Source organism: Rana temporaria, chromosome 2, assembly GCF_905171775.1.
Source record: "Rana temporaria chromosome 2, aRanTem1.1, whole genome shotgun sequence".
In the NCBI taxonomy this organism is placed as follows: Eukaryota; Metazoa; Chordata; class Amphibia; order Anura; family Ranidae; genus Rana; species Rana temporaria.
The window spans coordinates 480,742,227-480,756,818 of record NC_053490.1 but is presented as its reverse complement, the minus strand read 5'-3'; the positions used below and the strand labels follow the sequence as shown (position 1 = coordinate 480,756,818).

The window sequence follows — 14,592 nt, the reverse complement described above, 5'->3', positions numbered from 1 at the left end:
TTAGGACTAAGTGGATTAACTCCCTTATCGAGTCCACTCTGGACTGGGGCAGGAAGATCCGTTGTCGTCTTGTATCTAAAATCAGACCTAGATACTCCAACCTTCTTGTGGGCTGTAGGGCCGATTTGTCCCGGTTTAGAACCCAACCCAGGGACTCTAGGCAGTTTACTGCTAGCAACACTGCCCGATTTAAGCCGGCCGCTGAGTGGTCGACTACCAGAAGATCGTCTAAGTAGGCCATGATCAGAATGCCCTGTTCCCTTAGGATGGCTAACACGGGGGCCAGGATTTTCGTAAAAACCCGAGGGGCCGTGGCTAGTCCGAACGGAAGAGCCACGAACTGAAAATGCCGATAGTTTAGGGCAAAACGCAGATACTTGTAATGACCTGGGAATATCGGAACGTGCAGGTATGCGTCCTTTATATCGATGGAGGCCAAGAACTCCTTTCCTTGGAGGGCGGCCACCACCGAACGAATGGACTCCATTCGAAAGGACCGGACTCTTAAAAAGCGGTTTAATGACTTTAGGTCCAGTATAGGCCTGACGTCGCCGTTTGGCTTCGGGACAATGAAGAGGTTTGAGTAAAACCCTTGTCCTTGCTCCCCTGCTGGTACTTCCATAATCACTCCTTGAGATAGGAGTCGCTCTAGGGCGGACAGAAGTGATGCCTGCTTTTGAGGGTCGCCTGGAAGTCTTGACGTTTGAAAGTGAGGAGGGGGGAACTCCCGAAACTCCAGCTTGTACCCCTGAGTCACTGAGGACAGAACCCATTGGTCGGTAACTTTGGCCCCCCACAACTCCGAGAACAACCGGAGTCTTCCCCCCACTCGAGAGAGTGGGGGCGCCCCTTCACAAGGCTGCCTTAGGGGCAGCCTTAACCGGCTTACGGTTCCACGGTCTCTTGTTCCCTGCAGGTTGGCCTTGTGGCCTGTTTGCAGCTGCGCGTCCAGGAGGCCGTCGATACTGCCTAGAGAATGAGGGCCCTGGAACTGGAGAGGTTGGACGCTTAAAGGGACCCCGGAACCTTTTCTTAACCGGCAAGAGGGTGCTCTTACCACTAGAGATCTTTTGAATATATTTGTCAAGATCTTCTCCAAACAATCTCTCTCCTTGAAAGGAGAATCCTGTAAGGAGCTTTTTGCAGGGGGTTTCTGTAGACCAGTTCTTTAACCAAAGTAATCTTCTCATGTGAACCAAATACAGGGATAGGCGGGACGCCTGTTGGATTGAATCCTTGATAGCGTCTACCGCGAAACATAAAGCTCTAGGTAGGTCGGCCAAGTCCTGAGCCTGTTGAGCCGGGAGGTCCTTTAGGGCCTGCTTGGCCTGGTCTTTTAAAGCCTGGCAGACGCCAATGGCAGCTACAGCTGGCTGGACCACTGCCCCCGCTGTGGCAAAGGATGCCTTCAGTAAGGTCTCAAGCCTTTTATCCACAGGATCTTTGAACATGTGAATATTGTCCACTGGACACGTTAAAGCTTTATTGACACATGATATGGCTGCGTCAACAGTGGGGACAGCCCATTTTTTTGAAAACTCCTCCTCTAAAGGGTACATAACTGTGAACCTTTTAGGAGGCAAAAAAATCCTGTCTGGCTTAACCCAGTCCTGAAATATCAGGTCCTTTAACAAAGGATGGACCGGGAACACCAGGTTGGCTTGGGGCGCTTTTAGGGAGCCCAATGAGGAAACAGCGGAAGCCAGAGGCTGAGGCAAAGGCATTTTAAAGGCTGACCGCACCATATCCGTTAAGGACTGAACCCACAATTTTTCTGCGTGAGAAGCTGAAAAAGGTTCTTCTATAGTAGAATCCTCAGAACCTAAATGGTCCAGGTGATCCTCAGCCTGGTCTCCTGTATCTTCCAATTCCTCAGTGGAAAGGACATCTTCCTCAGGAGATTCAAACCTGGGAGACGGGGATCTAGCCCGCTTCTTCCCGGATAAAGAGGCCGTAATAAGAGCGGCCATCCTTTTTTCAAATCCACCCAAGGTGGAGGCTAACATCTCTTCCGTGACATAGGAAGGAGTTGGTTGAATAGGGCCCGCCATAGCACCTAGCAACCCCGATGGCTCACCCAGGGCAGCAACCTCCGGATCCTCCGGGGAGGTAGGGGCAGGTGGATTCTGGGAAATATCCTCCGAGCCCGATGGGGAACCCTTCGGCTTTTTAACACTTTTAGCATTTTTAGCGTTCCCTGCACCCTTAGGAGCCATGATAAACAAATCTGAGATACTCCGCTAATATACAACTAACTGTAATAGCTGGAGGAAAACACACATTTACATAAATGAGGAAAAAATTAGGCTAGGGTAATGTTAGACAGAAACTAAACTTCCCAAAACCTAACAAGAGAAAACAATATTGAGCCCCAAGGGCTTAATCACATCCTAATATTGCTTCCCTTAATGCTGGGCTAGGAGAGTACCTAATAATAAAAGTACTCTGACTGCTACTTAGTACACCGGCTTTTCAGAGAAAATATGAGCTTAAACAGCTCTAGCAAGGTGTGTACAAAAAAACGGCCACTAGGTGTCACTGTGTCAGCATAACATAGGCAAACCTATCCTGCTCAGCTCAGCATCGCTGCTCCGTGTCCCTTCACAGCCTTCAGCAGACTGACAGGCTAAATAGAGTTTTCCCCTCTGATGTACAGAGGGGAGGGAACTCCCCGGGCGTCCCCCGCCCCCTCCACGCAGCGTCGGCGCCTATAACAGTGCGCGCGCACGCGCGCGCGCTCCCGACGCCGCTCTGCAGGAAGCAGGAAGCCATGTGGGGAGAGGAGCCCAGGAGCTGCTGGAAGCACACACAGACATCAGGAAGTAAGTATTTTACCTGACATGCTCCCCTTTTACATCTCATGGAGCAAAAAAACACCTTGTAGCAGCAGCAGCAGTCTATTAGCCCAGCCAGAGGAACAGTATACCTGGGTGTTTGAGCCATCCAGTCATGCAGACTTTGTGGTTTCTCTTTAGCCCATGCACAGAGGCATAAAAAGGCTTTCCCCCAGAGTCCCCCTGTGGGGAGCCCACTGACAAACCAAGTTCCGTAGGCCCCCCGCTTACCTTTCCACGCCGCAGGGTATTGCTCATGCAAGAGGCCCAATCTTCCCCCTTCACCGTGGGTATGGTCATAGACCTTCAGGGACCGGGGTCCAAGTCAGGAACACCACACACCTGGACCTATACAGCACTACTGGCAGCAGGTATTCATAGGTTAAAAAACCCAGTCCTGGAACCCAGAGTCCAGCCCTCCAAGGAGAGGCATTATAGGCAAAACCCCATCCACGAATTGGGGCCCGGGTACCGTCCACTTTGGCTATGAAGCACCCTGGACGGATCCGGTCGGCTGGCCCTGGTCCCAAGGACAAACTGCAGGCACAACCTTCAACGTGCACCAACACCTAAGACACTGGCGAAAAAACTGAGGTACTCCCACTATGGGTGGGGGTTATATAGGGAGGGAACTTCCTGTCGGAGAGTGCCAGTGTCCATCACCTGAAGGTACACTATATAACCCATATGTAATGGCTATGCTGCTCTGTGTCCCGTGATGTACGATAAAGAAATAACAAAACAGTAAAGTTAGCCCAATTTTTTTGTATAATGTGAAAGACGATGTTACCCCTCATCCAGCTAAGAATATGGTAATTGTTAATATGATCACTTATATACACCAACCGTTTGTTTGAATTTCTATTTGAAACATACCGGTAATTGGTTCTTTAACAAGGCAGGGTTTACATATATGTTGCCCTTAATCTGTTCAAATTATAACCACATTTTGAAGAATTTTGATTTGACATTATAAGTCATGCAGCATATGGCAGGCTGTAGTCTTCTGTTTCCAGAGTTTACAATAATTTCTCTATAGGGGGTGTCATGCTGGAACCTAACACTGAGCTACTTTAAGACATCTCTACTTATTTTCAATGCAGGAATAATAAGAGGAAGATAAATGCAACCTGAGAAAAGTGACCCCTAACAATCCTTGTTAGCAAGTGTTGTACTCCCAATCATTTGCTCTTCTGCTTGGAAGAATTAACTTTTTTCAGCAAGTTTTAACAAATCACTGTGAAAAATAGAGAACCTTAGATTGCTTAAAAACTCACTGCTCTCTAGCACTACAGCAATGATCATGATGCTCAAAAACTTTCAGTCACAGAGGCAGCTCTTCAATTAGGCAAATTAGGCAGTCGCCTAAGGCCTCGCACTCACAGGGGCCTCGCGGCTGCCTAACTTACCCAATGCATTACCCCAGGGGACCTTAATGCTGCTGTGCTCAGGCAGCGTTAAGAGCCCTGACTCAGGAGCGGAGCCGCCAGTGTCCCCAACAACCAGTGAATATCAGTGACACCACCCCTTGTGACGTCAATGACCCAGCATTCCCTCAGTCAATGATGTCACAAAGGGGCGGGTTCACCAGCAGACATCACCGGATGGCCCCTGCCCCTTAGTTACTAAAGAGCAGGACTTGGGGGGCTTCCAGATTCTGATAAGACGCCTGCCCGCAGACCCCCACAACCACCGGCCAGGGTTGTAAGGAAGAGGCTCTTGTCCTTGAATTATTTTTCCCATCATGGGCAAGAGTGGGGCCCCATGTCAAGTTTTGCCTAAGGCCTCACAAAGCCTAGAGCCGCTTCTGCTCTGTCAAATATATCATAAACCACCAATTACATCAGGGGTCGGCAACCCTCTGATCATGGGCAGGTGATGGGTAAATTGCATCCCCGCTTTGCCAATCCTCCATCTGAGGTGATCTTCCCCTACTTGTGGAGCAGTGCAGGGAAGCAACATATCTAGCGTGCTTGGGTGCTCCTCACCAGTCATCCTCTCCTATCCATTCCAGGCACTTGTGTGTGACATTATGAGGGCTGGTGCCAATCAGCATGCCAGATGAACAAACAGCAGTGTGGTACCAACGCTTCCCTGCTCTGCATATAGGGGAAATATCTGCCCTGCCGACCCCTGTCCGCATCAGTAGGGTAGAGAATAGAGGTCAGCAGAACAGAGGATGGTGGTCAGCAGGGCAGGGGGCATTAGGGCAGTCCTCTGCCCTGGTGACCACCCTGCTGACTCCTGTCCTCCACATTGCTGATCCCTGTTCTCTGCCATGCTGACCATTGTCCTACACCCTTTGTCATTCAAAGTGTGACAGCGCTGTAGGCAGGAAGGGGGTGAAAGTGTCTGGTATTGTAGTGGTAAAAAAGAAAAAAAGAAAAGGGGCAATGCACCCTTGTGAGCTTTGATCTCTTCCATGTTGTTCAGGTAGACCTCCACGCCTCAAAGGTTGCCTACCCCTGAATTACATGATATAAAGAAAACAAAGAAAAGAAAAAAACAGGACAAGTTTTAAAAAAGCACATCAGAAATAAAATCTATACTCACTTAGAGTAGTCAAACAGCCTGCTGTCCCAGAGATTATGGCTGCCTCTTGGGCCCTCATGGAAGAAGCAGGAATTTGTACCATCAAACTGGTTGAGTCCATCTTCACTGTTCTTTGATGCATGGCTATGAACTACATCCAGCAGAACTGCAATTCCCATAGAATGAGCTACATCTATTAGTTCTTTCAAATCATCTGGTGTCCCATAACGACTGTAAAATTAAAAGGTATAGAAAAGCAAACTATAATAAAGGTGGCTTTGAATTTACCCTTCGTTTAAGTTTTTTAAATCTGTATGTTTGCAATCAAAATTATTCCAGTAATGGGCAAGCCAAAAACATTACTTGTGCTTTATTTAGACCAAAGGTAAAAGCAATATTGTTTACAGATAATTTTTTTTTAAAGAAAAGGGTTTTATTTTTACCTTGATGCAGCAAAGAAACTGGTGATTTGGTAACCAAAACTTGCATAGTATGCGTGTTCCATGACAGCCATCATTTGTATGCAGTTATAGCCTGTATGAAATAAACATTTAGAAATGTGTTCAGATTACAGGTCTCTATGTACTTAAAGCGGTGCTTCAATTTTATTTTTATATATTTATAAACACTGTAGCTGCTGACTTTTAATAAAAGGACACTTACCTGTCCAGGGAGCCTGCTATATCGGCCCCCCGAGGCCGATCCGTCCATCAGATCAGGTGCAGACGCTGCCATTCTAACGAAGGGAAACTGGCAGAAGAGCCTTGCAGCTTCACTGCCTGTTTCCCACTGCGCATGCGCGAATCACGCTGTGCTTTTTGAATGGCCAGCTGTCTTCTAGGACCTGTGTGTGTCCCAGAAAACAGCAGGGGGGCTCGCCACACAAAAAGCATACGACGTCCTGCGACATGGACCGGATGGATCGGAAATACACTATGCATTTAATAAAAAAAGTACAATAGAAGATTTTTTTTTAATATCCAAAAAACGAGGGGTGGAGGTGGTCATTTGTTTAAGACCAATTCTCAAAAGTGGGTTGGAACTCCGCTTTAAAGTGGAAAAAAGTATTATACCTAAACACTCCCCCAAAATCATTATTGTAAGCCATGTTTAGCGTTCTGTCCCAAAATGCAAAAATCAGTTTTTACACCTTTATTTTGTGGTATTCACAGTCTGTTATGTCCCTCCAAGTCTAAGAGCAGCTGGTGGGCATGTCTAGTGAAGACTGGAAGCATCACTTCCAAAAGAGACTCTGCTCTTTTATGGCCAGTGGGCATGTTCAGGATGGAAGGAACTGAATCGTAGATTCCCCTGTCAGTGCCTCTCATGAATGAGGACGTATCCTTTATTCATGAGAAAATAAAAACAGAACACAAATTATCCAGTTACACAGGAGGGATGGCAGAAGGTCCGGTTCACAAATAGAGGTGTGCACAGGTCTTGACTCAAGACTATGGCTATGGAAAAAAGAAGCTGAATGCCTGCAGAACTATCAAATATAGCTGATCCATGAATCCAGGGGTCTGGTCTGTGTACAGAAAGTAACTAGCTGACCTGACTGTAGTAAAAACTGTCTCAAGCAGGCTGGAGGTCTTGGGAGACTAGAAAGCTGCACTTCCACTCACATCCTGCCCACTGTGCAGAATGGTAATGAATGGAAAGAACAAAGCCACAGACTGGGTACCTGCATGTAGATGGCTGTGTTAGACGGCCGGCTATACGATTTCCACATGCAATTTTTTATCTTTACACTGTAAGTGTAATTTTAACCAATTTCCATTACGCTATGTTGGCCTTTCTTTCCTTCCTCACCTGGCTATGATCATACATGACTGCTTGTGAGTGGTTGGGGAACGATTTATTGCCGAAGAAACGACAGCCAGTCGCATAGGCCCTTAGGCCAGGTTATAAGCCATACATCTACAGAAGATCTCTAGTTGGGATCTTCATCTTCGGTAAGAGGCAGTTATATAAAAGGTGGAGGATTTCTTTCCTATTACATCACTTTTCCTTGGTTTGCTCTGGTTTAAAGTTACCAACTTACCTATAGGAGGACTGTACATCTTTAGCCTTTTTTTTTAGGGCTGTGCAAATTAACTTTTAATTAATCGATTAATCTTTAATTTTTTTGATCGATTAAAATTCTTTTGATTGGTACTCACCTCTCCGCCGGCTTCTGGGCCTTCAGGGAGTTTCATCGGAGATCCAGTAACGTCACAGACACCAGCGGTGCTTGCCGTGTCCATCTGAAGGGCTCCTTTGCTGTGCCTTCATATCTGCATGCCGGCGGGACCTTCCTATCTGCCACACGCAAGGGCTGTTACACTTCCCTCTATCACCCTGGGATTCTACAGCCATCCACTGGGACTTGTGATAGTTCCCTTCATGGGACATCTATATGCCGACGGACTGATGTTAACCTCTCCTCATCTGGATTCAGCAGTGGTATAATTGTACACATTTTTATACCAGTATCATACTTAGCTACATGTTTTTATGACTGCTTTTGGTACCGTTTGGTATTACTCGCACCATTTTTACAGTTTATGTAGCTACATCGATTTTATCTCCAGTGCAATATTTATTTGGTTACCTACTTGAAAACTATAAAAGTTTTAATGCTATTCCCATCGAGCGCTGCCTTTGTGTGTTTTTTGTATCCTGCTATCCATTTTTACAGTGGTTGGTAGCTGCAATGGGAATCAGCCTGCAAGGAGATCAGCTAAAAGTAGTTGGATCTGTATGTGCGTTATAATTAATCGAAATTAGTTGATTAATCGATTAAAAAAAAAAAAAAAGATTAATCGAACAGAAAAATTTTGATCAGTAACAGCCCTACTTTTTTTTGATCATCTACTGATGTGTTTTTTTGAAAAATAGAACATTCATTTGTTCATTTTGTATCTGGACACATTAGAATTTATTGCAAATAGGGATGTTTTGTGTTATGAGATCAGAAATATCGACCATATATGCATTCACCTACTTGGTTAGATTGTGTTTTTTTGCATATTTTCATGTTCATTTGCGCAGCTTGTTTTCTTTATATGTACATGGATCCAAAGGTTTGGTTCGTGAGTTGGATAAGGCAGTGAGGATCTTTATTGGGTGCGCTCTGGACACCGAATGCAGGGAGAGCCGTCAAAGAAGGGATGGAAGCGGGGAGAGCACAAATTCTCCTCACCTTTAGCCCTTCTTTAGCAGCTCTCCCTGCATTATAGCCCAGCGATGTTATCACTGGAACTCACTGGAGCTTCTCTTTGCAATGTAGGCAGATGGGGGTTGAGGAAGAAAGCTGGGTGCTGTACATACAGTAGGTGTTTGTGATATTGTGCTTTTAGCACGACAGCGTCGCGCTGATACTCGGCGACAGGGTGCCGAGATCTCGCCGACATCTCACACTCACTGGAATAGTGACAGCACATCCCAGCAAGCGCGTCATAGAAGCGACGGGAGATCCGACTTGGATTCCCGCCAATTCTACACGTGTGCGGCATTTGTTATGAATCCTGAGGGGGAAGTCCCCGCCGGATTTTAAATAAAAATCCGGCATGGGTTCCCCCCTCAGGAGCATACCGGGCCCTTAGGTCTGTTATGGGTTGTAAGGAGAGCCCCCCTACGCCGAAAAAAACGGCGTAGGGGGTCCCCCTACAATCCATACCAGACCCGTATCCAAAGCACGCTACCCGGCCAGCCAGGAAGGGAGTGGGGACGAGCGAGCGCCCCCCCCCCCTCCTGAGCCGTACCAGGCTGCATGCCCTCAACATGGGGGGGTTGGGTGCTCTGGGGCAGGGGGGCGCACTGCGGCCCCCCCCACCTCAGAGCACCCTGTCCCCATGTTGATGAGGACAGGGCCCCTTCCCGACAACCCTGGCCGTTGGTTGTCGGGGTATGCGGGCGGGAGGCTTATCGGAATCTGGGAGCCCCCTTTAATAAGGGGGCCCCCAGATACCGGCCCCCCACCCTAAGTGAATGAGTATGGGGTACATCGTACCCCTACCCATTCACCTGCAAGAAAAGTGGTAAAAACACAAATAAACCACACAGTGTATTAAAATATTTTATTTTTCTGCTCCGGAGGCCGCCCCCTGTCTTCTTTATTAGCTCTTTTACCAGGGGGGGCTTCTTCTTTGACGTCTTCGGGTGGGTGGGGGCCGCCGTCTGGTTCTCTTCCACCGCCGGGGGGGGTGGCTTTTAAAAAAGCCCCCACCCCCCCGGCGGGTTTCCTCCGGCGTCTTCGGCGGGGCTCTTCTTCTTCCGCTATCCCGACGGGTCTTCTCAACTCTCCGGGGTTCTCCTTCTGTCTTCGCCGCTCTCCGTTGTTGACTCGGCGCACCCCGGTTCTTCGTCTCGCTGTCCGGTGTCTTCTTCCGTGCTGTACGTCTTCTCCTTCTGTGCTGTGATGAGTTCTTCTTCCGTGCTGTGACGTCATGTTCTTCACTTCTCTCCTTCTCCCGATGTTGACTCGCCGGTCCTCCTCGCTGAAATGACGGATGCGCGCCTTGCATCGGACCTATATAGGCCTCACAGTCCCATCATGCTCTGTACCTACCCATGTGATACCTACCACGTGGTAGGTATCACATGGGTAGGTACAGAGCATGATGGGACTGTGAGGCCTATATAGGTCCGATGCAAGGCGCGCATCCGTCATTTCAGCGAGGAGGACCGGCGAGTCAACATCGGGAGAAGGAGAGAAGTGAAGAACATGACGTCACAGCACGGAAGAAGAACTCATCACAGCACAGAAGGAGAAGACGTACAGCACGGAAGAAGACACCGGACAGCGAGACGAAGAACCGGGGTGCGCCGAGTCAACAACGGAGAGCGGCGAAGACAGAAGGAGAACCCCGGAGAGTTGAGAAGACCCGTCGGGATAGCGGAAGAAGAAGAGCCCCGCCGAAGTCGCCGGAGGAAACCCGCCGGGGGGGTGGGGGCTTTTTTAAAAGCCACCCCCCCCGGCGGTGGAAGAGAACCAGACGGCGGCCCCCACCCACCCGAAGACGTCAAAGAAGAAGCCCCCCCTGGTAAAAGAGCTAATAAAGAAGACAGGGGGCGGCCTCCGGAGCAGAAAAATAAAATATTTTAATACACTGTGTGGTTTATTTGTGTTTTTACCACTTTTCTTGCAGGTGAATGGGTAGGGGTACGATGTACCCCATACTCATTCACTTAGGGTGGGGGGCCGGTATCTGGGGGCCCCCTTATTAAAGGGGGCTCCCAGATTCCGATAAGCCTCCCGCCCGCATACCCCGACAACCAACGGCCAGGGTTGTCGGGAAGGGGCCCTGTCCTCATCAACATGGGGACAGGGTGCTCTGAGGTGGGGGGGGCCGCAGTGCGCCCCCCTGCCCCAGAGCACCCAACCCCCCCATGTTGAGGGCATGCAGCCTGGTACGGCTCAGGAGGGGGGGGGGGCGCTCGCTCGTCCCCACTCCCTTCCTGGCTGGCCGGGTAGCGTGCTTTGGATACGGGTCTGGTATGGATTGTAGGGGGACCCCCTACGCCGTTTTTTCCGGCGTAGGGGGGCTCTCCTTACAACCCATAACAGACCTAAGGGCCCGGTATGCTCCTGAGGGGGGACCCATGCCGGATTTTTATTTAAAATCCGGCGGGGACTTCCCCTTCAGGATTCATAACAAACGCCGCACACGTGTAGAATTGGCGGGAATCCAAGTCGGATCTCCCGTCGCTTCTATGACGGCTCTGTCTCCATCGCGGCAAGCCAGCTCGGCGCTGGCTCCCGCGATGGGGCTCGTAGGTGCTCAATCTCGCTGAGAAAGAGAGCGAGATTGACACAAAATCGGGTTCACCTACTGTAGCTTCCTAAAACCAGCACAACACCCTTTCCCAGTACTCCTCCTATTTGTCTTGATGGGTGGATGTCAGTCTGCAGGAGTCAGCATTTCCAGGCAGACTGCATTTTCATGCATATTGTGCTAGTTATAGCCTACATGCTGAGCCCCCATGAGTGAAAGAATTTAAAAAGGTGGGCCAGGGACAGTCAGGCTGGGGGGAGGGGGAAAAAATCTATGACACTGGATTTCCTCCATCCAGGAAATTAGGCAGGCCATATAAGACTTGCTGCAGCTTATACATATATCATTTACACAGAAGCTCTATCAGAAGCTCAGTGTGCAAGCACATTGGTAAACATTTCAGTACAGTAGAGGAGTTTGTACAACTGTGCATCATTGAAAGTATAAGGCCAAAGAGAATTTTTGACATGTAAATGTATCTTTGTAGTCCAGTACAGGACGTAGGGTGATTAGAAGTTTCGCTGGGTCCACTCCATAGCGTTTTGTTAGCAAGCAATAAAAAGATCACAGAAAAGAGGGACCCGTTTCCTGTACTATACTCCAAGATATGAAATTTACAGGTGTGTCATCATTTCTCAGTATAGGACACATGAATCAATTCATAGACCATGGAATGTACCCCATGCAGTAATCAAGGGGTGGGCAGCAATACAGCTGAAAAAGATGCACTGAAAAAAAAAGGGTCAACAGAGCCAAACAAACAGTTTACAGTAAAAGCACCTAGCTGCAGCAAGCAATAGCAGATTTGACAGCTGCCTACCAGCCACCAGTTTGGGAAAACATTAAATTCAGATGGTAGCTTTGCTCAAAGCAGGAGTATAGACATTACATGCTGTATAGGTCCTAGAACCTGTTCTCAATGGATGAAAGGGCTCAGGCAGAAAGGGAGAAATTATTTGCCAGAGGGCAGAACCCCCATAAAAAAATGGCAGATTAACCATCCATCCTGGTGCAAGCAGAGTGTAAGGCAGGGATCGACAAATCCCGGGCGCCAGGTCGCCATGGCGACTAGAAATAGTGTCCTGGCGACTTGGCTTGGAAGGTGGCTTTGTGAGCTGGTTCCATCTGGTGGTGAGCCGTTGGTATTACAAGTTATTACCACCAGATGTGAGCTGGCGCCATCTGGTGGTGGCCGTTGGTATTACAAGTTAAGCATTACAAGTTAAACAGAAATTCTAATGTAATTTTTCACTATTTTCACTGCCATATTCTTCCCTCTAATTAGAACCCCCAAACATTATATATATTTTTTATCCTAACACCCTAGAGAATAAAATGGCGATCGTTGCAATACTTTCTGTCACGCCGTATTTGCGCAGCGGTCTTACAAGCGCACTTTTTTGGGAAAAAATTACATTTTTTTTTTATTAAAAAAATAAGACAACAGTAAAGTTATCCCCATTTTTTTTAATATTATGAAAGATAATGTTACGCCGAGTAAATTCATACCCAACATGTCACGCTTCAAAATTGTGTTTGAACACCGTTTACATATGCGGGCGCTGCTCACGTATGTGTTCGCTTCTGCGCGCAAGCTCGTTGGGACGGGGTGCGTTTTCTGGCTCCTAACTTTTTTAGCTGGCTCCTAGATTCCGAACAAATTTGTCAACCCCTGGTGTAAGGAATTAAGAGAAAAGGGTGCATCACCTAAGGGAGACTTGGCACGTAGCCATAAAAGTCATGTCTGACCCCTAACCTCTAGGTGGATCAAACAAACAAGAACAAATGCTGTACCATTTGGGAGGACATGGCAGAGAAAGAATATAAATTCCCAAAAGAAAAGAAGACAAATTAGGGTACAGTAGGTGAACCCGATTTTGTGTCAATCTCGCTCTCTTTCTCGGCGAGATTGAGCACCTACGAGCCCCATCGCGGGAGCCAGCGCCGAGCTGGCTTGCCGCGATGGAGACAGAGCCGTCATAGAAGCGACGGGAGATCCGACTTGGATTCCCGCCAATTCTACACGCGTGCGGCGTTTGTTATGAATCCTGAGGGGGAAGTCCCCGCCGGATTTTAAATAAAAATCCGGCATGGGTCCCCCCCTCAGGAGCATACCGGGCCCTTAGGTCTGTTATGGGTTGTAAGGAGAGCCCCCCTACGCCGGAAAAAACGGCGTAGGGGGTCCCCCTACAATCCATACCAGACCCGTATCCAAAGCACGCTACCCGGCCAGCCAGGAAGGGAGTGGGGACGAGCGAGCGCCCCCCCCCCCCCCTCCTGAGCCGTACCAGGCTGCATGCCCTCAACATGGGGGGGTTGGGTGCTCTGGGGCAGGGGGGCGCACTGCGGCCCCCCACCTCAGAGCACCCTGTCCCCATGTTGATGAGGACAGGGCCCCTTCCCGACAACCCTGGCCGTTGGTTGTCGGGGTATGCGGGCGGGAGGCTTATCGGAATCTGGGAGCCCCCTTTAATAAGGGGGCCCCCAGATACCGGCCCCCCCACCCTAAGTGAATGAGTATGGGGTACATCGTACCCCTACCCATTCACCTACAAGAAAAGTGGTAAAAACACAAATAAACCACACAGTGTATTAAAATATTTTATTTTTCTGCTCCGGAGGCCGCCCCCTGTCTTCTTTATTAGCTCTTTTACCAGGGGGGGCTTCTTCTTTGACGTCTTCGGGTGGGTGGGGGCCGCCGTCTGGTTCTCTTCCACCGCCGGGGGGGGTGGCTTTTAAAAAAGCCCCCACCCCCCCGGCGTCTTCGGCGGGGCTCTTCTTCTTCCGCTATCCCGACGGGTCTTCTCCGCTATCCGGGGGGTCTCGCCGCTCTCCGCTGTTGACTCGTCGCACCCCGGTTCTTCGTCTCGCAGTCCGGTCCCTTCTTCCGTGCTGTACGTCTTCTTCCGCGCTGTGACGTCATGTTCTTCACTTCTCTTCTCCTCCCGATGTTGACTCGCCGGTCCTCCTCGCTGAAATGACGGATGCGCGCCTTGCATCGGACCTATATAGGCCTCACAGTCCCATCATGCTCTGTACCTACCCATGTGATACCTACCACGTGGTAGGTATCACATGGGTAGGTACAGAGCATGATGGGACTGTGAGGCCTATATAGGTCCGATGCAAGGCGCGCATCCGTCATTTCAGCGAGGAGGACCGGCGAGTCAACATCGGGAGGAGAAGAGAAGTGAAGAACATGACGTCACAGCGCGGAAGAAGACGTACAGCACGGAAGAAGGGACCGGACTGCGAGACGAAGAACCGGGGTGCGACGAGTCAACAGCGGAGAGCGGCGAGACCCCCCGGATAGCGGAGAAGACCCGTCGGGATAGCGGAAGAAGAAGAGCCCCGCCGAAGACGCCGGGGGGGTGGGGGCTTTTTTAAAAGCCACCCCCCCCGGCGGTGGAAGAGAACCAGACGGCGGCCCCCACCCACCCGAAGACGTCAAAGAAGAAGCCCCCCCT

General features: G+C 49.4%; 1 protein-coding gene across 5 annotated transcripts in view; it reads right to left on the bottom strand.

Moving 5' to 3' along the window:
* Nucleotides 1–14,592, bottom strand: part of GBE1 (1,4-alpha-glucan branching enzyme 1) — a 224,084-nt gene that overhangs the window by 110,471 nt on the left and 99,021 nt on the right. For all 5 annotated transcript variants that reach the window (XM_040338757.1, XM_040338756.1, XM_040338758.1 and 2 more), the window contains 2 exons: nt 5,810–5,900; nt 5,388–5,597 (listed from right to left, as the gene is read on the bottom strand). In XM_040338757.1, the coding sequence (XP_040194691.1) occupies nt 5,388–5,597; nt 5,810–5,900 (301 nt within the window). The remainder of the gene's footprint in view (nt 1–5,387; nt 5,598–5,809; nt 5,901–14,592) is intronic.